We start from the raw sequence: 25,522 nt of genomic DNA, 5'->3' as shown, positions 1-25,522 counted from the left end.
TTGTTTGATGAATGGAAAGTTCAAAAGAACAGCATTTATTAGAAACAGAAGTCTTTTGAGACATTATAAATGTCTTTGCTGTCACTTTTGATCAATTTAATGCATTTTTGCTGATTCAAAGTGTACTCTGAGCAATATTTTTGCTTATAAATACACTTTTTGCAATGCATTATGGTCTTGGAAACATGAAGCAGCCTTAAAATTTGTCCAAAAGAAGAGGCGTCTGGCTTTTTGAATAGCCTTCATGTCAGAAGCGCTTTTATGATGCATTAAAAGTGACAATTCGTTTGGTTTTGGAACAGAGCCGTGGTGTTGAGAGTGTTTTTCCGCTGCTAATGAAATTATTTTGCATTATGATGTTTCTGCCAATGTGTTCATGCGGTTAGAGTGGCAAGAAAGAGACTTTAAACTACACAGACTAATGTTCCGAGTGCCAATTACTGTGCTCATATTAGCAGAGCAATCATCAATTAAAAGAGAAGAAATAATGAGGGTTCAATAATGGCCAACAGAGCAGATTCAGTTTCATTGTAACAGCAGACTTGCTTTAACAAGAACAACTTTTAATCTTTGAGTCTCATCTCAATCAGATTGAGTGCCATAGACTCCCATTTAACGTACGTTAATTCATGCTAGCCTAAAATAAACTATGGCTGGGCGATATACTGGATATTTGCAATATATTGTATTTGGTTGTGCTGGAAATGTACAATATTTTGATGATTTTCATGCGTTTTTTGTATTTTTTATTATTATACAATTTTATTTTATGTATTTTTTAGTTTAGTTTTCTAAAAACAGTATCACAAGAATAAGTATTAGGATATGCATCAAATATTAGCATTTTTTTTATGAAATAAAATATATTGGCTATTGTGATTTTGATGCTCTATATTACATCATTATTTTTTATTTTAATTGTATTTTCTTTTATTTTGTAACATTTGGTATTTGGTATGCATCAAATATCGTAAAGGCAGAAAAATATTTTAAAATAAAATAAGCTATATTTTATATTAAATATTTTATATTTGTTATATTTTGGGTCATTATTATTATTATTATTATTATTATTTCCTAAAATAACAGAGAAAATAAATAAATATTAACATAAAATATACATCAAATATATATATATATATATATATATTTTTAAATAAAATTGTTATTTGGTCATTTTAAAATTTGTATTAATTTTTATTTATTTATTTAGAGACAGTATCACAAGAATAAATATAAAGATATACATTAAATAACATCAAATTATATTTTTGGTCATTATTATTATTATTTAATTTTTTCCTAAAGAGTGTCACAGAAATAAATATTAAGATATGCATCAAACATAATACAATTTAATAAAATATGCTTGTCACCCAGATCAAAAATATATATTTTTTGAAAGCTATGATGAAGTTATTTTTAAATTTGTAATATATATATATATATAATTTATATATGCATGTGTGTGTGTACATATACAGAAATGAATTTTAAGATATGCATCAAATATACAGTTTGTTTTTTTGGTAATTTTTAAAATTTTATTACATTTTAAATTTTTTTTGACAGTATTACAAGAATAAATATAAAGATATACATCAAATAATACCAAATGGTTAAAAAAAATTACAAAAACATGATAACATGAGTTATATCGCCCAGCCCAACAATATTTTTTGGAAACTTTTTTTTTTTTGCATTTCATGCTAAGAGACTTTGAAGGTGAGTATTAAACGTGCACTGAGTAAAGTCTGATGTGTATGAGAGTCTCTAGAGCTGAGACTGAATGAAGATGAGTCCTGACTTTATATAAATACCTCCTGCTCTTCCCAGGGCGACGAGGTCATTCCATTTCATATGAGGCAGACATGGAGAGAGAAAGGTGTTGCTTTCAGTACATACACTCACACATTTACACTGATGTGATGACATGTGCACATAGCATTTCAGAGATCATTGAGAGGAATAGTTCAGCCAAAAATATGAATACAAACTTTCATTTTGGAAAAATGTAAAATTATCATTTTGCTTCAGATGATATGGCATACAGTGCATTAGTTGTACACAGTTTTATTTTAGCAGAATTAAGATACTGTTATATTGGTTAATATAATATAATTTTGATTCTCTGTTTAAAATTTCTTTTTTAATTTTATCTTCATTTGTGACTCTGGACCACAAAACCAGTCATAAGGGTCTTTTTTTTAATTATAAATACATTTTTGAAATTATGCATCAATTATACATTATCTGAAGGCTAAAAAAATAAGCTTTCAATTGATGTATAGTTTGTTCGAATAGGACAGTATTTGAAAATCTGGAATTCGTATTGAGAAAAGTATTGAGAAAAGCCTTTAAAGTTGTCCAAACAAAGTTCTTAACAATGAATATTACTAATAAAAAATTAAGTTTTGTTAATATCCCAATGATTTTTGCCATGAAAGAAAAATCAATAATTTTGACCCATACAATGTATTGTTGGCTATTGCTACAAATATATACCTGTGCAACTTAAGACAGGGTCATATTTTATATTTTCATTTTAGTCATTTTGTTGTGTGGTTTTGGCATTTTGTTTATTTTCATTTTATCAGTTAATTAATTAGTATATATATACACATTGAAATTGTACTTTTCACATTTCTGTGTTTTTTTACTATTTAAAAATTTTAGGATAAGATGTATTTATCGTTTCAGTTTTATTAACTACAATAACGCTGGTTGTATGAGAGAATTGTATTATTGTTCTATGGTGTTTTTTTTACAGATAAACTGTTAAACTGTTATATGGAAAACAACATGTGGGTTTACAACATTCAAGTAAGTACATATATTAATAATTTTGGGGTAAATTGTTCCAACAAACATGACTTACCACATTTGCCTCCCCTGACATATTATTATATATTTTTTTAATTTAACAACACATGGTCACTGATGTTGGTTAATGGTATGTTTACATGCAGGTAAACAAAACAAATCATCTTTAGGTGTAAGTTTATTTAGTTTATTATTATTATTATTATTATTAAATGTACATATTTATAATGTAAATGATTGTGAGCTTTTTATCAACTCATACACCCCAGTTTGGGAATCCCTGGCTTAGTAGACTGACAAAAAAATGTTTGTTTTTGTTTTAGAATGTTTAAAATTCACCGTATTCTAATGCTTAAAAACATCACTGTCCAATTCTATCTTAGTGAAGGATAAATTCAAATAAAATAACAGTTTGAAAACACATGTGCAATGAAAATGGTTGAATAATTCTGCACTTAAACGCACCATGTTCATGTCGATGCCGTTGGTGTAGGTCCACGAGTGTTGGAAATACTCCTCCAGCCTCTGCCTGAGCGGGTTTGGGATCTGGTGGAAACGGATGAACTCTTTCACACGGAGCATCTGCATGTGGTACCGCGCCGTTCCCGAATATAGCCGCTGGATGATGGCAGAAACGTTCCCAAAAATGCTGGCGTACATCAAAGCTGAAGAGGACAGGACAGGGTCACACAGATGAAAGCTAATGCCAGGTACATTTAGTCTGCAGAGGACAATTTAGCAGTGTTTCTTTTATAATATTATTATTAATATTATGCTTTATGTGTTTTTTAAACAGCTACTTCTGATTTAATATGCATTCTTTTAGAAAACATCGCCATCCCCAAATTTTTAAATGTTGGTATACTGTATTAAAACTTCACAAGGTATAGTAAAACATGTTGAATGAATATTCTTATGACTTTGAGAGGACAATACAACTGAATCACATGTCCTGGGATGACCCAGGCATCTGTAAACTGTTCAGCCTGATATAATTAATCTCTGTTTCAATCTAGCAGATCAATTCTAATACTTTGAAACAATGCTGAAAATCAATATGTTTATTGTCTTTTCCATTTAAAGGCAGCATTACATCATCTTTAATCCATGTCTGTTGGTCTTTAGTTCAGCTAGTGCACTGTTAAATGCTATCAAAAATATATTTTAGCAGATACATTTACAGTAAAAGTACTGATAAAAAATATTAATGGAAAATTAATCAGTCACTCAGGGACAGATAATATCATCTGAATTTGACTTTTTTGTGTACAGTGCATTTTTACACATTTGTATGCATAAATGTAAATAAAAATGCACAATACACCAAAGTGTTTAATAAGACTCATTTTGAATAAGAAAATAAATAAATAAATAAATCATTATCCATTTTGGATCAAAAAAAAAAAAAAAAATCTGTATACTTTTTGTCATCAAGTCATCAAATCTAATAAAAAATTTACTATTTTATTAAATATTTTTGCATGATGCATTATTATTTACATTTCCGCTATGTATGCATAAATGTAAATCAGAATGCACAATATACCAAAATATGTAGTAATAATAATAATAATAATAAATAGATGATAGATAGAGTTAAATGGATAAACAAACACATAAACAAATTTGTTTTATTATTTTGTGCACTATAATTTTAAATATTTTTGGATTTATAGATAAATGTAAATAAAAGTGCGTAATAAAAATGTTAAAAAAGGTAGTATTACATAGAATGACATAAATAAAACAAATAAATAAAATCTATTTAGAATCTAATTCAAAACAAAAAATATTTCATTACATATTTTTGTGCAATATGTATTTTTATTTACATTTCTGCTATTTATGAAATTTGACAGATAAAAACACAAACAAATTTAATAAGACAGTCAATTTTGAATTAAAGAATAAATTAATAAACGTCCACTATTTTATTATTTTGTGCACTATACCTTTTTTAAATTTACATTTCTGATATTTATTAATAAATGTAAAAGAAAACACAAAAGTACATTTTGAAATGAATTGAATAAAGTTAGTAAGTCCATTTCAAATCTAATTTGCTTAATGCAGAAATGTGCATAATAATGAATAAAACACAAACATATTTAAAAAGTCACTATTGAATTAGATGATAGATAAATGGATAGATATATAGACGGATGGATAGATAGATGGATAGATGTCACCAAAAATACAGTAAAAACAGTAATATTGTGAAATATTTTTACAATTTAAAAGAACCGTTTTCTATCTTATTTTAGTGAGGAAAATCATAATTTTCAGCATAATTCTTCAGTGTCACATGATCCTTCAGAAATCATTCTAATATGCTGATTTGCTGCTCAAGAAACATTTCAGATTATTATCAATGTTGAAAACGGTTGAAAAACTTTTTTTAATAATTATCTGATGATTAGAAAGTTCTTTTACTGTCACTTTTGATCAATTTAAAGCATCCTTGCTGAATAGCAAGCCAAACTTTTGGATGGAAGTGTATATATTGTACTATAAATGTATCTTATTAAATATTTTTGTGTTTTTATTTAGATTATTTATCCATAAATGGCTAAAATATTTTTTAAAGTACAGTACACAAAATAATAAAAGTCAATTTTGAAATGGATTCAAAATGAATAATTATTTACCAAATTCTAAATGTACTATCTTATTAAATATTTTTTTTGTATTACATAATTTAAATTACAATTAGATTCAAAATGGATATTTATTTATGTATTCATTCTAAGTTTATCGTATTAAATATGTTTGTGTAGTATATATATATATATATATATATATATATATATATATATATATATATATATACTACATGTATACTACAAGTATAGTGCAAGTATAGTGCACATAATAAGTCAAATTTGAATTAGATTCAAAATGGATATTTAATTGGGTATTGAAGTATAGTGTACAAAATAATACCGTCACTTTTGATCAATTTAAAGCATTCTTGCAGAATATCAAGCAAAATTGGATCCTAGTGTATATATTGCTTTTATTATGCAACGCCATGCTTTTATTAGTGTATATATTGCCATTTTCACCCAAATATTACACTTTTGTCATTATTTATTCACCATAATTTTGTTTTGTTTTTTTCCATGAAAACTTTCTCCTTTTGTGTTTCTCATGAAAAATAACAACATATTGCTTTGGGACGCCATGAGGGTGAGTAAATGACAGAATTGTCAGTTTTGGAACAATCAATCGCTTTAAGCTATTTGCATACATACATGTTTTTCAGACTTACATCCGATGAGCATGACGCAGATGGAGAAGATCTTCTCTGAGTTGGTGTTCGGGGACACGTTTCCAAAGCCCACGCTGGTCAGCGAGCTGAAGGTGAAGTACAGCGCGGTCACGTATTTGTCCTTTATGCTCGGCCCTGAGCAGTGGTCGGTAGAGTTGCATCTCTTTCCGAGAGACACCTCCAGATTGTCGAGCCAGCCGATCTTATGCTCCAGGTACGGTTTCTCCACATTTCCAATGGCGTACCAGATGCAGGCCAGCCAATGGGCGATCAGAGCGAATATACACATGAGGAGCATGAGAACCGCTGCGCCGTATTCAGAGTAACGGTCCAGCTTTCTGGCAACACGAACCAGTCGGAGGAGCCGCGCCGTCTTCAACAGGCCAATCAGAGTGGTCGTCTTGGGAAAGAGAGAAGTGTGCATTAGTTACATTTAGGGCTGCTACTGACTATTTTCATATCGATTAATCTGTTGACTAATTTATGGATTAATCGATTCATCTGAACAATTAATTTCACACAGTTTTACTTAAGAACATTTTATTTTTAATAAAATAAATTAATTTAAGATGCTTTTGATTATTCAAATTAATGGAACCATTATAATGGAATCCTGAAAAGAATTTGGTAAAAATGAAAGTGTAAAACTCAATTAATTAGACTTTTTTATTTTAACATTTTAATTTAACCATTAAAACAGAGTATAGAAATAATAAAATGGATTTCATGGGGCCTTATTATTATATATATATATATATATATGAGTACACACATTTTAGCTACCATTTTAGTATATCTTCTCAAGTGACAATAGTATAGAAATGAAACTTGAATATATTTTAGAGTAGTCAATGTGCAGCTTGTATAGCAGTATAGATTTACTGTCCTCTGAAAATAACTCAACATACAGCCATTATTGTCAAAATAGCTGGCAACAAAAGTGAGTACACCCTAAGCGATAACAGCAATATCTTGTTTAACCATGCAACGCCACATGTCCTATTCATCATGTTAATGTTTTTGTCTGTGTGACAGGAACATACAAAGTTGTGTATCTTCTATTAGAGCAGTTAAAATGTGGTGCTTTGAGTACAATTCTCTCATACTGACCACTGGATGTTCAATATGGCATCTCATGGTAAAGAACTCTCTGAGGATTTAAGAATTAGAATTGTTGCTCTTCACAAAGATGGCCAAAGCTACTAGAGGTTCAGTAACACCCTGAAACCGAGTTACACTACAGTGGTCAGGGTCATACAGAGGTTTTCCAAGATGGGTTCTGTGCGTCAGGTGCAGAACCTGGCTTCAAAAAACAGATGCATGAGTGCTGCCAGCATTGCTTTATAGGTTGCAGAATTAGAAGGTCAGCTTGTCAGTGCTCAGACCATACGCCGCACACTGCAACAAGTCAGTTTGCATAGGTGTCGTCCCAGAAAGAAGCCTCATCTGAAGCTGGCTCACTAGAAAGCCCGCAAACGGTTTGCTGAAGACAACCAATCCAAGAGCATGAATTACTGGAACCATGTCTTGTGGTCTGATGAGAATCTAAGATAAACTTGTTTCTGGCTCAGATGGTGTCCAGCATGCGTGGCGATGCCCTGGTGAGGAGTACCAAGAAAAGTGTGTCTTGCCTACAGTCAAGCATTCCATTCCATTATGTACTGTACATTCTGAAACAGAACATGTTTGCCTTCCCTCTAGAAACTAGGCCAAATGGCAGTCTTCCAACATGATAACGATCTCAAACACACCACCGAGATGACATCTGCCTTGCTGAGGAAGCTGAAGGTGAAGAGGTGGCCAAGTATGTCTCCAGACCTGAACCCTATTAAGCACCTGTGGGACATCCTCAGGCATAAAGTGTAGAAGCACCATGTGTCTAACATCCAGCAGCTGGAAGTGGAAGAGGATCCCAGCCACAACCTCTGCAGCTCTGGTCAATTAAATGCCCAGGATGATTAAGGCAGTGGCAGATAACAATGGTGCTAACACAAAATATTGATACTTTGGACAAGTTCACTTAGGGTGTGCTCAATTTTGTTGCCAGCTATTTTGACAATAATCACTGTATGTTGAGTTATTTTCAGAGGACAGTAAATCTATACTGCTATACAAGCTGCACATTGACTACTCTAAAATATATACAAGTTTCAATTCTATACGATTGTCCCTTCAGAATATATACTAAAATTGTTGCTGAAATGTGAGGGATGTACTCACTTTTTCTCATGTACTCACTTTTGTGAGATACTGTATATATGGGTCAAAGACGTTAAGATGTCCCAGTCAAAAGAAATTAAGTGATTTTATGACTATAGAAAGCACACTGAATGAAAGTAAAGTGTCTACTTTTAAGGGTTCAAATAAGTTTTGGTTGAAACATTGTCATTCAGTGTGACACAACATTTATGTAAAAATTCAAACAACATGCTCATTCTGACTTGTACATATTTAAATGTATAAAAGAATAAGTGAACATATTACTTTTATATTTGTGTTTTAAATTAGTAAAAAATTCTTACTGACAAATGCGGAAAACTGAGGATAGTGGCAAGTTTTCAAAATGTAGAATTACAACTGATTAGTATTTGGGGTGAAAGTAATTTTCTAATGTAATAAATTGATTTTTGTTATAAATATGCCTGACAAGATTGTTACACTGAATGACATTTTGGTGGGTGTCTTCTGTAAATTAAGGAAAATGTATGATATCTATTTTTTGCCCAGAAAAGCAAAAAAAAAAAAAAAATGCTTCAAATCAGTCCCTGATGAGGTTCCATTTCAGACTAGATGCTGCCTATCTAGTCAGCTCGCTAGGATTTGGAACACAGCCATGGTCTTTTATAGCTTTAATTATCCACAGTTAACTGTATCAGAAGATTCGGAACACATTGTATCCTAATATACCCAAAGCTCATATCTGTAATGTCTGTGCATGACGGCCACACTAATTAATATCTTGATAATCGTGTTTAATTTTAGCCCATTACACGCTGCATTGCCTGCTAACACCAGAGATCCATCTCATCAAAATTTCGCACCACAAGGATAAAATAAACACCCGACATGAGACGCGCCTAATGAGTTTTAGCATACAGTATCTCGTCCAGCTCTCATGTTACAAAACTGAGGAGAGAGGAGATAAATCCTCATTTGCACGTGAAATCAGTTCACTAGATGAAGACAAGGTCCCTGAGAGCCGACATCCGAAACGGCTCCTTCACTCGTCCCCTGGTGGGAGATCATTTGTTTAGCTGGCAATTATTCAGTGGCCTCACAAAGCGAGGTTAGGACCCACGCCGGGTATTTTTAGAATGTGTCTTAATAGATGTGTCTGACAGCAATGCTTAGCATGCATACTAGCGCTGACAGTGTGTTAGTGAGCTAGCATGTGGAGAGAAGCACTAGGTTTTTTGTACTCTCACGTTGAGAAGTGCGGACGCGGGCCCTGCTGCATCTGTCATGAGCCGCCCATTAAAAACTCATTAGCAGATACCATTCACAGCGAGTTATAGCTGGACATAGCGATAAGATGGACACTCAGTTATACTGAAGGTTCATTAAGCTTGACCTCACATGACTGGCCTATACTTTAAATTCCATTCTTAAGCTAGATGAATAAATTTGATGCTGGCCTTGTCAGCAAGTTTTAAATAACTTTTGAAAGCTTAAAGGAACACTCCACTTTTTTTGGAAATAGGCTCATTCTCCAACTCCGCCCGAGTTAATAAGTTTTACCTTTTTGAAATCCATTCAGCCTAGGGCTGGGTGATATGGCAATGTAATCTCGATAATTTTTTCCCATATTGAACGATAACGATATATATTTCGAAATAAGCTCTTGATGTCGCCAGCTTTAAAATAGTATCCCAACAATGACTAAAGCCTCAAAAATTAAAGGGTTCATTAAATTACATTTTGAAGTATAGTTTATTAACAAAAACAGATTACCGTTTTGGCCTTAAAAATTAAAACAACTTGCTAAAATAAATTAAAAAATAAAAGTTGTGACAGAGTATGGTAAATGAGAGTAAATGTACAAAATGTAAACATGAAATTATTGTAAAAACATAATTTGTAACACAATTATTTATTTATTTATTATTTATTATTATTAACACAATTGTTTATTTTCTCTATTATAGGCTGAGCTATTTAAATTACAGGCAACCACTGCATTTTGAAACAATCTACAGTATAAATAACCAAAAATTACGACACAGTTCTTTCTTAATCGTATTAAGTGCAGACAATTCAGCCATAATCAAAGTAGGCTACTCTCTAAATATTCAAAGTGCAAATAGAGACCGAATATTTCAAGCATGATACAGAGCTATAGACATACACAACCTATTATAGACTACATACTAATAACAGCCTAGATTTGTCATGTAGCCTAATTTGCGTGCATTGGGGAGTCACTCTCTAAACAAGGGGGATTAAAATTGCTTTTGAATTTTTTAAATGTTTTATATCATTAGCTTGTTAGAAACATGCTAGAAAATGCTGAGTCATGATAAAATCATGTTTTAACATTGAGGGGGATTAAAATTGCGTTTGAATGCGAGTGTGCGATTTGCTTTCGGTTTCAGTTTTAACAATTGCGCCAAACTCTCAGCTGAGCTGAGAGTCACTTTTCAGATAGCCAAACCACTTATATAACTGAATTCGTGCTACCTTTTTTGTCGACAATTTCAACATCTTTGGGTAATAACTCGAGGTTAGATTCACTTTCGTCGCTGCTTCCACTCTTTTTTTTTTTTGTCGTCCTGGTGTTAAGTTTGCTTCTTAAAGTGCGGTAGGAAACGAACTTTGTACTTTGACATGTACACGCACGCTGCATGCTGATTGGCTGTTGTCGCATATTTCTGCTCGAAATCGAGCAAAAGATGTCTAGAGCTTATCATCGTTATTAACATAAATTTATCATGATATCGTTTATTGGCCCAGCCCTAATTCAGCCGTTCTCCTGTTCTGGCGATATCACATTTAGCTTAGCTTAGCATAGATCATTAAACCATATTAGCATCACGTTCAAAAATGACCAACGAGCTTCGATATTTGTCCTATTTAAAACTTGACTCTTCTGTAGTTATATCGTGTACTAAGACCAGTGGAAAATGTAAAGCTGCGATTTTCTAGGCTGATAAGATTAGGAACTACACTTCCATTCCGGCGTAATAGTCAAGGAAGTTTGCTGCTGTAATATGGCCGAAGCAGGTGCAGTAATATCACGCAGCACATGTGCAAATTCTAACCTAGCTGGGAACTATTTTCAGGCGCTGCGTGATATTACTGCTCCTACTTCAGCCATATTACAGCAGCAAACTTCCTTGACTATTACACCGGAATGGAAGTTTAGTTCCTAATCTTATCGGCCTAGAAAATAGCATGCTTTAGCATGTTATCATGTTTGTAGCATTTTTAACACGTACGAACATGTTTTAATATGTTGCCAGCACGTTTCCATCATGATTTTAACAAATTTTGGCATATTTCTTACATGTTTTTAACAAATTTAGTAATTGCTAGCATTTTCTAACATGTATTGTGTTGCTAACATGAGTCAATGTTTTATATCGTTAGCTTGTTAGAAACATGCAAAACAAATGTGACCCTGGACCACAAAACCAGTCTTAAGTCGCTGGGGTATATTTGTAGCAATAGCCAAAAATACATTGTATGGGTCAAAATTATTGATTTTTCTTTTATGTCAAAAATCATTAGGAAATTAAGTAAAGATCATGTTACATTAAGATTTTTTGTAAAATTCCTACTGTAAACCTATTAAAATGTAATTTTTGATTAGTAATATGCATTGTTAAGAACTTAATTTGGACAACTTTAAAGGTGATTTTCTCAGTATTTTGATTTTTTTGCACCCTTAGATTCCAGATTTTCAAATAGTTGTATCTCGGCCAAATATTGTCCTATCCTAACAAACTATACATCAATAGAAAGCTTATTTATTGAGCTTTGATATGATGTATATATCTCAGTTTTGTCAAATTTAACCTTATGACTGGTTTTGTGGTCCAGGGTCACAAATGTTTTAACATGTTTTTTTATTATGTTTCTAGCAGGTTTTAAAAGTTTGCTAGCATGTTTTATCATGTTACCATATTTGTAGCATTTTTAACATTGCTAGCATGTTTTAGCATCTTGCTAACGTTTCAGGTTTATAGGGTTTGACAGTAAAAGTGCGAGACGTGTTGATAATTACAGATGTGTCATAAAAGCCTGTCAAATTTGATTCGGGGTTTGTGGTCATCCCTGCTGTGGCCAAGCCCTTCATCTGAGTGCTGTAAATGAGATGCATCCTGTATCCACCTGCCATCTGTCTAGCCCAGCTCATTCCCTAAGTAGTGCACAAACACACACACACCTGACCACAGATCAAATCCATCTGTCTGACCACCGAAGCATCAGTTGACCATCCAGCTTCCTCAGTGGCACAGTCAGAGATGCATTTGTGTAATGCAGAATGTCAGATTCTTAATAAAGACAAAAGCCTTTTAGTGCCAGAATGAAAGGATGAATAAGAAATGCAATTGACTGCAAATAAACCACAAACTTTCAGACATCTTCAGAGCACAGATATAAAAATATCAAGATTTTTTTTAGCCGTATCTCACAGCTCTACTCGCGACCAGAGACAGATGTGTGAGCGCCTGCAGTAAAAGCGAGCGCAGATGCAGAGAGCGTGAGGTTTGTTAACTGGGTGATGGCTGGAGCTCTGCAGCACTTTTCAGACAAACGTGTGAATGTGAAACCTCTGGGAAAGTATGACCTGAACAAAAGCAATATACTTATATAAAACCATGCATAGTCTAAAAATATACCCTGCGTGCCATCAAATAATGACATGCTGACTTAATCTATAATTCCATTCTTTAATATTTTAAAAGCTGCTGTGTGTGTGTTTCTTGTCCTTAGGTCGTAAATGGCTCTAACAGAGGAGCTGTCACTGGAACGGACCACAAAGCGGGGAAAACCATATGCTCCAGTGTGCCAAGAGCTCATGATAGTCGACTGACGGACATGCCCGCATAAACAAGCGAGGAAAGCAGCCAACCGGCGTGCCAACGATTCGGCCTGTAAGCTGTTCAAACATCAGTTTTCTCTTTCCTCTCTCTCTCATCATAATCATTGACTCCCATTTGGTAAGCCGCTAATCCAAATAAATGGATTGAGAAATGAAGGCCATTCAAAAAAAGAGGGAAAAACAACATACAGTATATTCTGATACTGTAATCCCTGATTCACCGGAATAGTTGTGCTTTCTGACCTCTGCAAAGTGCTAGATCTGATCTGATCTGTATAATGGACGCGATACAAACAAACAACGGAATAAATAATGGTTGAACAAATAGTTTAGGTCTCAAACTATCAGCTTGTTAAAGGAATAGTTCACCCAAGAATTAAAACTAGCTGCAAATGTACTCACTATGAAGTTTGTTTCTTCAGAGTCACATTTGACTGAAAACAGTGTTGGGGGTAAGGCATTACAAGTAACGCAAGTTATGTAATAATAATACTTTTTCCAATTAACTTAACTAGTAAAGTAACGCATTGCTTTTTAATTGACAAGAAAATATCTGAGTTACTTTTTCAGTTACTTTTTCCGCCATTTATTGAATAAAAATCTCTCCTGTCCCCATGTTGAGAGAAATTGTAAGATGTTACTTTAGTTCTATAATAAATGTGAACATACAAAAAAAATCTCACTCACTAAAAAAACAGATACAGTATTCCTCAAAATGAATAAAAACAGTGAAATTCAATGCAAACCTGCAATAATTAAAAATGTTAAATAATACAAATATCCTTTATGTATTTAATCCCATTTTATTTACTGATATCTTTGCAGTCGACCTTCGATGATCCAATTCATCCATACTAATAAGCAAAAATGACTCAAGATAATCTAACATTTGTTTTATTTTTTATTGCTGAAGAGTTGACATTTTTACTTTTACTTTTCTCTGAGCCTAAAGCTTTTGGTGTGAAAAGGCTTTTACATTTGACAAAAATAGAACTTTTTATATTAAAAACAAACAAGCAAGCCCTGCCCAGATTTCAAAAGTAATGCAAAAGTAACATAACGCATTACTTTCCATAAAAAGTAACTAAGTAATGTAATTAGTTACTTTTTATTCTCAATATTTTGTATAACTCAGTATTGTAATGCATTACTTTTAAAAGTAACTTTCCCCAACACAAGTCAAGACGAACCGGATTACGATTTATTAGAGTATTATTATTGAATGGCGAATTTGGAAATAATCACTTAAGTACATTTGGCAGGCAACAGAAACAACAACAACAATATATATGAGAATAAAATATAAATCAAAAAATGGCAGCTGGCCAAATTGGCTGCCAGGCCACCGGGAATTGTCCCGGTTCTCCCGATGGCCAGTCCGCCCCTGATCGGCGGCATTTCCGATACTAGTATCGTAATCAGAACAACCCTAGTTCAAATAGAAACCAGCTATATTAAATTGCAATGATATTCTACAAGTTTTACTGCATTTTTGATCAAATAAACACAGCCTTTATTAGAGACTTTTTAGTTTTTTCCAAAGCATTAAAAAATCGTACCAACCGCAAACTTTTGAATATAGGCCTAATGCACAAATGCAAGCATAACTGCAGCCTCCCTTGCTAAATTTGGGCACATATGTGCACTAGCTGCATAATTGTGCCAACATGAAGGAGAACACCACCTGGCGAGTGGTAATTTGACTATGAGATCCCTAGATTAAACCAGCAGCCAAGTACAGAAGGAAGTAGATTAAGTTCTGGCATGACTTACATCATCTGATCCTGATCCAAATATGAGCAGGTCGAAGGGAATGGCCGCCACCATGTCTATAAGGAACCAGCCCTTGAAGTAATGGATGGCGATCTTCCCCGGATGGCTCACCACCTCCTCGTTCAAGTTGACGTAGGTGGTGCGAAAGTTTATGAGGATGTCGATGAGGAACATGATGTCCACCATTAAGTCCACCATGTTCAGGGGGCTGCAGGAATAGCCACATTCACGTTTTTTTTGCTCCTCGCTGTCGTTGAGCAGAAAGGCAGCAGAGTAAGGGGTGAGAATGGCTGTGTAGATCACCAGCAGGAGGATGAGCCAGTCCCACACCGCCTTGAACGGGCTGTAGTGCAGGATGGTGAACTTATCCATGCGTGGCGCCTGGAGCTTGTATTCGGGAAGCACGTCTGCGCCCAGCGACAAGACCTGGAATGGGAGAGGAAGGAGTATCGCATGGTACATGATCACAGGTCTGTTCAAATGGAGAGCATCTGGAAGAAAACATGCCACAATCACATATGCAAATCATTCAGCATGCAGATGGAATCAAGTTGATTTACATCATTGATTTTAATATTTGTGACCCTGGACCACAAAACCAGTCTTAAGTCGCTGGGGTATATTTCTAGCAATAGCCAAAAATACATTGTATGGGTCAAAATTATTGATTTTTCTTTTATGCCAAAAATCATTAGGAAATTAAGTAAAGATCATGTTCCATGAAGATTTTTTGTAAAATTCCTACTGTAAACATATCAAAATGTAAATTTTGATTAGTAATATGCATTAAGAACTTAATTTGGACAACTTTTAAGGTGATTTTCTCAGTATTTCGATTTTTTTGCACCCTCAGATTCCAGATTTTCAAATAGATTTCCAAATATTGTCCTATCCTAACAAACCATACATCAATAGAAAGCTTATTTATTGAGCTTTCATATGATGTATACATCTCAGTTTTGTAAAATTTAACCTTATGGCTGGTTTTGTGGTCCAGGGTCACATTTATTTTTATTATTTTTAATTCCATTTCATCTGCATTAGTTGCTACACTATTTGCACATATGCACAATTATTATTATTATTTTGCATAATTATAATAATATGAGAAAGAAGTATAATTTTTATTTAATGTATATATTTATTATATTTTTTTATTTATTTTTACAAAATAAAGTAAAGATAAAGTTGAGCAGTGTTTAAATTTTCACTGTTTATTTATTTTTTACAGTTTTAACAGATTAAGTTTTTTTTACAGTTCATAATAGTAACAGAAAGAGATTGAGTAATGTATAATTTGCCACTTTTTATTATTTATTTGTTTATTTTTAAACAAGACATTTAACAGATAAAGATTCAGTATTTATTTCAGTATTTAATTTTAAAAGGTAAAGATTGTTGAATTATGTATCATTTTCTGTATTGATTTATTTAATTTTACAGATATTTTATTTAATTAGGTTTAGACACAGATAGAAATGTTGAATTATGTATAATTTTCAGTATTTATTTATTTAATATTATAGTTTAACAGATTTTCACAATTTATCTCTTTAATATTACAGTTTAACAGATTTTCAGTATTTATTTAATTTTACAGTTTAACAGATAAAGTTAAATAATGTATCATTTTTATTTATTTATTTTTACAGTTAATAATAATAATAATAGTAACAGAAAAAGGTTGAGTAATGTGTAATTTGCCACTGTTTATTATTATTATATTTTTTTTTACAGTTTAACAGATAAAGATGTTGAATTATGTATAATATTCAGTATTTATTTAATATTATAGTTTAACAGATAATGTTGAACGTTATAATTTTTTAGTATTTATTTAATTTTACCGATAAAGTAAAATTAATTTTACATTTTAATAGATAAAGATCTTAAATCATGTATAATTTATAGTATTTATTTATTTCATTTTACAGATAATTAATTAAGATTTATAGATAGACTTTTGTATAATTTTATATAGTTTAAAAGATAAAGAAGTTGAACGGTATAATTTTCAGTATTTATTTATTTAATTTTACAGTTTAACAGATATATAAATTGATCAATGTCTATTTTTTTATTTTTTTATTATTTATTTTTTACAGTTAATAATAATAATAGTAACAGGAGGAGGTAATGTATAATTTGCCACTGTTTAGTTATTTATTTGTTTATATTTAAAGTATACAGATAAAGTTATACAGATAAAGATGCTGAATTATGTATACAGATATATAAATTGAGCAATGTTTAATTTTTCATTGTTAGATTTTTTTACAGTTTTAACAGACTAAGTTAAATAATGTATTTTTTTGCTTATTTATGTTTACAGATAATAATAATAATAATAATAGTAACAGTAACAGAAAGGTTAAGTAATGTAGAATTTGCCAGTTTATTTATTTATTTGTTTGGTTTTACAGTTAAAGATGTTAAATTATGCATAATTTTCAGTATTTAAATTTAGTTTAATAGTTTTCTTATAGTATTATTATTATAAAAATATTATTATTTATTTATTTTAGTATAATTTTTAGTATTTATTTAATTTTTTAGTTTAACAGATAAAGACGTTGACTTGTGTATAGTTTTCAGTATTTATTTATTTAATATAGTTACAGCTTAAGAGATAAAGAAGTTGAACAATGATAACAGAAAGAGGTTGAGTAATGTATAATTTGCCACAGTTTATTATTTGTTTTTCTTATAGTTTAACAGATAAAGACATTGAATGACGATCAGTATTTATTCATTTAATATTATAGTATGTTTATTATTTTATTTATTTTTACAGAATATACAAAGATGTTGAGCAATGTTTATTTTTTTTTACAGTTTTAACAGATTAAGTTAAATGTATACTTTTTTGTTTATTTATTTTACAGTTAATTAAGTATTTGTTTATTTTATTTTACAGATATTTAATTAAGATTTATAGATAAAGACTTAGAATTTTGTATAATTTTCAGGATTTGTTTATTTAATATTGTAGTTTAACAGATAAAGAAGTTGAACGGTATAATTTACAGTATTTATTCTTTTAATATTATAATTTAAAAGATAAAGAAGTTGAACGGTATAATTTTCAGTATTTATTTATTTAATTTTACAGTTTAACAGATATATAAATTGAGCAATGTCTAATTTTTTATTTTTTAATTATTTATTTTTTACAGTTAATAATAATAATAATAGTAACAGAAGGAGGTTGAGTAATGTATAATTTGCCACTGTTTAGTTATTTAGTTGTTTATTTTTACAGTTTAACAGATAAAGATGCTGAATTATGTATAATTTTATTTACAGTTAATTAAAATAACAGAAAGAGATTGAGTAATGTATAATTTGCCACTTTTATTGTATATATTTTTTATTTTTACAATTTAACAGATTATGTATCATTTTCAGTTTTCATTTTAGTTTAATAGTTACAATTTGAATTATGTATAATTTTCAGTATTTATTTATTTTGATATTAATTTAAGAGATAAATAAGTTGAATTATGTATAATGTTCAGTAATTATTTATTTATTTTTTTCAGTTTAAGAGATGAAGATGTTGAATTATGTAGAATTTTCAGCATTTATTTAATTTGACAGTTTAGGAGATAAAGAAGTAAACTTTTGATGGCTGCTGATGGTAAAAAAAAATAATAATAATTGTAAAAAAAAAAATAATAATAATAATGCTGATTTGTGCACTTTCAAACTGAGATCCAAACATAGCCGGATTATTAAAAATCTCTCCCAATAATAGTTTGTATTGCATTAGTTGACAGCTGTCAGTCACACATCCACAGACCCGTATTATCATAATGCAGTCTGTGACAGTTTCACCGCGCTGCACATATTTCCCCACAGTTGTCATTTCTTTCTTTCCGGCTGATGCAATATTTCATGGAAAGCACCAGCACTACTGAGTTCACATTTCACAAGCGTAGCATGTCACGGAGCCTCAGAGCATGACATAAATATTCATTTATTTCTCTATAGTTGCACAGCACCAGCCGTCTTTGCTGTCAGAAGCACTCACATTACATATACCTTTTTGGATTATAAAGTCTAGTTGTCATGCATCTCAGGTTGTTTCTGAAGTTATCAGAGCGCTCTGCTCAAGGACAAAACGCTGCACAACACTTCAAAATCTTGTTTTTCACACACTAAAATGTGAAATATGCTATTCATGTAACTGGATGTCCTTTGCCTTAATGCAATTCATGAAACGGAGACTTCAGAATCTGAGTTCGGATTCTCACAGCAATGAAATTGAGTTTTAGATGACTATTTTAACAATAGTGAAAGTAAAAAATAAAAATGGTAAATGGAAAATAATATATTTATAGTCATAATTAAAAATCATCATTCCTTTTGTATATATTATTACTTTAAGATATATTATATCATGTTTTTCATACAAAAACATGTATTGTATTATAACATAGTTATATTATTAAATGTAATCTGATACAGTACCAGAATTTTAAGAAGAGTAAAAAAATAATTAAATACAATAATAATAATAAAAATAATAATAATAATAATTAAATCAAACACAAATATGTATTCATTATTTTATGCTTGATTTGTAATAATGTTTATCCTCTTCAAACCTATATTTAATGTAGTTTGTGTCATATTTTATGTAGTTTTGTTCATTTTGCATAGCCCTGCATTTAAAAAATAAATAAATTGTCTGATTTCATTACCTAGACAACAAAATCAATAACAAATTTAAAAGATTATTATATTATATTATATTATATTATATTATATTATATTATGCCGCTGTCGCCTCTGGCTTGCTTAGTTGGGGACATTTTCCAGCGATATCGTATACTATTTGAACTGAACTGACGATGATATCACTGAATTCATTGATGAACTGCCTTTAACTGAAAATTGATTATCTACAATAATGCGTTACTTACACACTATTGTTCTGTTTAAATACTGTGCAGTTGCTTTGACAATCTGTATTGTTACAAGTGCTATATAAATAAAGGTGACTTGACTTGACTTGACTATATATTATATATTTTGGGGCTGTTCTGGAATGCTGTATTGGATGAGTATGTGATGACAAAATGTTTAATACAAAAAAAAAAAATTATTATAAAATGATAATGTAATTAAATCTAATACAGTTCCAGAATTGTATTTTTTACTCGGAAAAAAATCTATCAAAAAATTGAAAAAACTAAACAATAATTTTTTTTTTCCCCCGCAAAATATTAATGAAGATTTTTCAAATAAATTTTTATTTAATTTACAATCTGCAAAACGGTGGAAAAATGTTTAAATATTTTAATATTTTTTAAACAAAAAAAAATTCATTTTCTGTCAACTAAATGGCAGAAAACATCTGGCTCGTGTCACTTCCATCAATTCCTTAAACCTTAAAATCAAGATTAGGCATAAAATAATGTCTTAAGAATAATGTTAAGAATCATTTATACTGTACATGTAAAAAATGTGCTATTTTGAACAAATAGTTGTTTTTGTACCAATTGTCCTGCTTATTAAGGGAAAATGCAAAACTTTATCACCTTGCAAAAGGTTGTCAAAAGCAAAAAAGCATCATATTTTAAAAGAAAGTGACTTGCTTGAGTAAAACAGATGCTATTTTGAGAATCATCTCCCAAAATTGCTAAGAAACAAGTATTGGATTTAATTCAGCAAATATTAAAAATATGAAAATCTGTTATTCGCATTGTGCATTGTTGTTCCTGCTGTCTGAATAGAATGACTGAATAGAAAGCATGAATAGAAAGATCTCCACGGTAAGCAATAACGCACAGCTTTCCTTTGCACCACAAAGGACTCAACCAGGGTTTCATTTCACTATTTTGAAAAGCCACTGAACAGCAGAAGTAAAAGCATTAGGATGATAATAGTCTATAATCCAGCAGTGTGTAATTGAGCTCTGAATGAACACACACACACACACACACACACACACACACACACACACACACACACACACACACACACACACACACACACACACACACACACACCTTACAGCAGGATTTAACCACCATTGACAGTCAGCAAATGAGGCGTCTTTTCCTGATAAATACTTTATTAGAAATTATGACGGCGGCAGCAGTGATGAGTCGCCCTAGTCGATTTTTCTCTCTCTTTCTCTTCTAAGAAAGTGATGAATTATGTATCTTTTTTTCTCTCGCAGACTCTCACACGTCCTCACAGGTCGGGGAAGGTAATGTGGGAATCGCTCAGACGTGACAAGCCAAATGACCGCAGCGAACGAGTCGACGACTCTGAAGTGAGGACTCGTGTCGTTTGGATGAGCTGTCATCGACTTCCTTCACGGCTGGTCAAGAGACGGACGCGTTGCGACAAGGTTTGCCCCACTATTGCGTGTTACAGGCTTGCAGCGCCTTGACTTTGACTTTCATTGAAGGATATTTACAGAAGTCACTAACCTTGAAGCGCTGCCTACATAGGCAGCTACCTTCTTAGACAGCATGCAAATTTGTCAGTTAAGCTCTAAGCATAAAATGCACATACAGGTGAAGTCAAAAGTTTACATACACCTTGCAGAATCTGCAAAATGTTAATTATTTTTACCAAAATAAGAGGGATCGTATAAAATGCATGCTATTTTTTATTTAGTACTCACCTGAATAAGATATTTCACATACAAGATGTTTGCATATAGTCCACAAGAAAAAATAATAGCTGAATTTATATATAGATATAAAAAAAGCTTACATACACTGTGTTGTTATCTGAATGATCCACAGCTGTGTTTTTTTGTTTAGTGATAGTTGTTCATGAGTCCCTTGTTTGCCCTGAACAGTTAAACTGCCTGCTGTTCTTCAGAAAAAATCCTTCAGGTCCCACGGATTCTAAGGGTTTTCTGCATTTTTGTGTATTTGAACCCTTTCCAACAATGACTGTATGCTCTTTTGACACTGAGGACAACTGAGGGACTCATATGCAACTATTACAGAAAGTTCAAACACTCACTGATGCTTCAGAAAGAAAAATGATTCATTAAGAGCCGGAGGTAAATACTTTTGAACAGAATGAAAAAATGTATCATGTTTTCTTATTTTGTCTAAACATCACATTTTTTTCATATAGTACTGCCCTTCAGAAGCTACAGAAGGCAAAATAAGCTACATTTACTCTGATCTTTAAATTACAAAAGTTTTCACCCCCTGGCTCTTAATGCATTGTGTTTCCTTCTGGAGCATCAGTGAGTGTTTGAACCTTCTGTAGTAGTTGCATATGAGTCCCTCAGTTGTCCTCAGTGTGAAAAGATGGATCTCAAAATCATACAGGCATTGTTGGACAGGGTTCAAATGCACAAAAATACTGAAAAACCTAAGAATCCGAGGGACCTGAAGGATTTTTCTGAAGAACAGCAAACAAGGGTCTCATGAACAACCATCACTAAACAAAAAATCATTGTGGATCATTCAGGTAACAACACAGTATTAAGAATCAAGTGTATGTAACCTTTTAAACAGGGTCATTTTTATAAATTCAACTATTATTTCTCTTGTGGACTATATTTAAATGTCTTTTTATGTGAAATATCTTACTCAGGTCAGTACTAAATAAAAAAATAACATGCATTTTATATGATCCCTCTTAGGTGCAAGTATTGGGTAAAAAAGCTTGTTTAAATTAGGGTTAAATTATGATTTTCTGTATTGAAGATTTTTTTTTAAATTACATCTCTTCTGCTTACCAAGGCGGCATTTACTTAATAAAACACAGTAAAATCTGTAAAATTGTGAAATATTATTACAATTTAAAATAACTGTTTTCAATTTGAATATATTTTAAAATGTAATTTATTCTTGTAATTAAAGCCGAACTTTCAGCATCATTACTCTAGTCTTTAGTGTCACATGATCTTCAGAAATCATTCTAATATGCTGATTTGCTGCTTCAGAAACATTTCTTATCGCTAATACGTTTTGCAGCTTCATATTTTTGTGGAAACCGTGCTATATTTAGTTTTTCAGGATGCTTTGATAAATAAAAAAAAGCTCAAAAGAACAGCATTTATTTGAAATAGAAATCTTTGTAACATTATTAATGTCTTTACTGTCACTTTTGATCAGTTTAATGCATCCCTGCTGAATACAATTATTAAAAGAAACACTAATTTCTCAATATTTTGAAAGGGCTCCTAAAAGCATGACATAAGTGAATGTGAATGCTAACAGAGAGATATTATAGACTCCCTCGGTTATGAACGCCCGGCATTGATTTAGCAGAGTAAAATCGGTTGTTTTTCCTTCATGTTTCTCAATAAGAGCCTCAGGTGAGGATGTGCTTTTGCTCTCTTTCTCCTCGGTGGAGTCTGAGTTAATCAATGTGTCGCGAGCGTAATCTGTTTGAAATATTGCACGCGTCAAGTGCTTCATGATTCGATTGGAAATCCAGTAGTCTTGCGAACAGGCACAAACAAGCTGTAACAAATTCTCCTGCGCTATAAGGCCAACATTAAATGATGCTAACAGACGTGTGTATGCAAATAAATGCTAATGAGGATACTACCTAACCTCAGGGATATTAAGATGTGAGCAAGAATACAGGCCAACCAGCCTTAATTCGTCCTCGCCTCCAATCTCTTTTCTTACCTTGACCATATTTAGCATCTTTTTGTGACACTGAAATGTATCAAAAGAGCATCCGAGCATGAAGATGGATTTTCTAGCACCTCTGGGAAACGGATCTTCAAATATTGGCAAAACTCAATTCAGTAGCTCTGCGACAGTTTCTGTGTGAGAGACTCCAGTGGAAATTGAACTTTCCCCTTTAATCCATGAAGCTAGATTCGTATTTGCACACTCTGTTACAAAAGCTAGCAAGCCACCTAACTAGACAGTGTTTTAAGGCTTTATTGGCATGTTTTTAAAGTTAAGACTGCAATGCACATGGTGGATGAAGCAATAGAAATGTTAATAATAAATACACTACTGTCCAAAACGTTTAGAGTCTAGATTATTTAAAAAAAATAATTTAATAGATTTATTTAGCAAGGATGCATTAAATTGCTCAAAAGTAATCTTAAAAGCTATTTTTTACATTTCTATTCTATTTAATATTCTATTTTAGATTTCTATTTCAAACAGTCCTGTTATTGCAAGCTTCCTATTCACAGTTTTCACACAAATATTAAGCATACTATATTATTTATTTATATTTATTTTATTATTATTATTAGTAGTAGTAGTAGTTTTTGTAATTTTTTTTGTGTTTTTGATTTTAAAATGTCTGTCATTTTTATATTAAGTTTAAATTAGTTAAATGTTTTATTTCAAGTAACAAAAGAGTTATTTATGGTTTTAGTTTTAGTTAACTAAACAAACATGCTTAGTTGTTATATAAAAAATTAACAGATTTGTTAACATTTAAATTAGGAGTATAATATATATATATATATATATATATATATATATATATATATATATATATATATATATATATAAAAAATAATATTTTTATTATGCAAGGTGGATTCAATTTATCAAAAAGGACAGTAAAAACATTTATTTTTTCAAATCAATCCTGTTATTTTGAACTTTCTATTCACAGTTTTCACACAAATATTAAGCATAATATATTATTTTGTATTTGTTTTTTATTTTTTATGTTTTTAATTAAAGTAATTTTGTTAAGTGTTTTTGTTTTTAAAATATGTATAGTATTTTACTTTTAAATTTACTAAATGTTACTGTTAATTTTTTTCCATTAGTTAAATAAAAAGTTTTTATTTAACTATAAAAAACCTGAAACTAACATGCAAACATAAAAACTTGCTTAGTTATTATGTAAAAATAAATCGTTTTTGTGGTTTTGTTGAGTGTTTTTGTTTTTAAAATATATCTAGTATTTTAAGTTTAAATTTGCTAAATGTTAATGTGACGTTTTGGTATTAAATGTTTTTAATTAACTATAATAAACCTGCAACTATCATGTAAACATATACATGTACATAGTTATTATATAAAAATAAATAGCTTTAATAACTTCAGTAAGAAATTAGAATAAAAAAAAATATATATTATAAAAAAAATTATAAAAATAAAAACAAAATCTAAAAAAAAATAATTATTAATATATAGTTAAAAATAAAAATAAGAAATTAATACTTTTATTAAGCCAGGAGGATATTAATGCCATTGGTAATGTGCCAAAAGATTTGTATTTCAAGTCAGTCCTGTTATTTTGACATTTCTATTCAGTTTTTACACAAATATTAAGCATAATATATTATTTTGAATTTGTTTTTGGATTTTACATTTTATTTCAATTTTTTTGTTAGTAAACTAGTACGTTTTTGTATTTTTTTTAAAGTGTTTTTGTTTTTTGATGATATTAATGACATTGGTAATGTGTCAAAAGATTTGTATTTTAAATCAAACCTGTTCTTTTGAAATTTCTATTCACTTTTCACACAAATATTAAGCATAATATATTATTTTGAATTTGTTTTTATTTTTAGATTTTCTGTTTTTATAAAATATTTATAATCTTTTAAATTAGAGGAGAATTAATACAAATTAAATTAATAAAAAATACATAAACTGTTTTCAACACTGAGCATATTAGAATGATTTCTG

General features: G+C 30.9%; 1 protein-coding gene across 1 annotated transcript in view; it reads right to left on the bottom strand.

Moving 5' to 3' along the window:
- Positions 1-25,522, bottom strand: part of LOC141340217 (voltage-gated inwardly rectifying potassium channel KCNH7) — a 77,024-nt gene that overhangs the window by 42,361 nt on the left and 9,141 nt on the right. The window contains exons 5-7 of the mRNA XM_073845142.1: positions 14,913-15,338; positions 6,095-6,494; positions 3,289-3,488 (exon numbers count right to left, since the gene is read on the bottom strand). Coding sequence (XP_073701243.1) covers positions 3,289-3,488; positions 6,095-6,494; positions 14,913-15,338 — 1,026 coding nt within the window. The remainder of the gene's footprint in view (positions 1-3,288; positions 3,489-6,094; positions 6,495-14,912; positions 15,339-25,522) is intronic.

Source organism: Garra rufa, chromosome 8, assembly GCF_049309525.1.
Source record: "Garra rufa chromosome 8, GarRuf1.0, whole genome shotgun sequence".
Classification (NCBI taxonomy): domain Eukaryota; kingdom Metazoa; phylum Chordata; class Actinopteri; order Cypriniformes; family Cyprinidae; genus Garra; species Garra rufa.
Note: the sequence above shows the minus strand (reverse complement) of the source record. Positions and strands in the feature narration are given on the sequence as shown.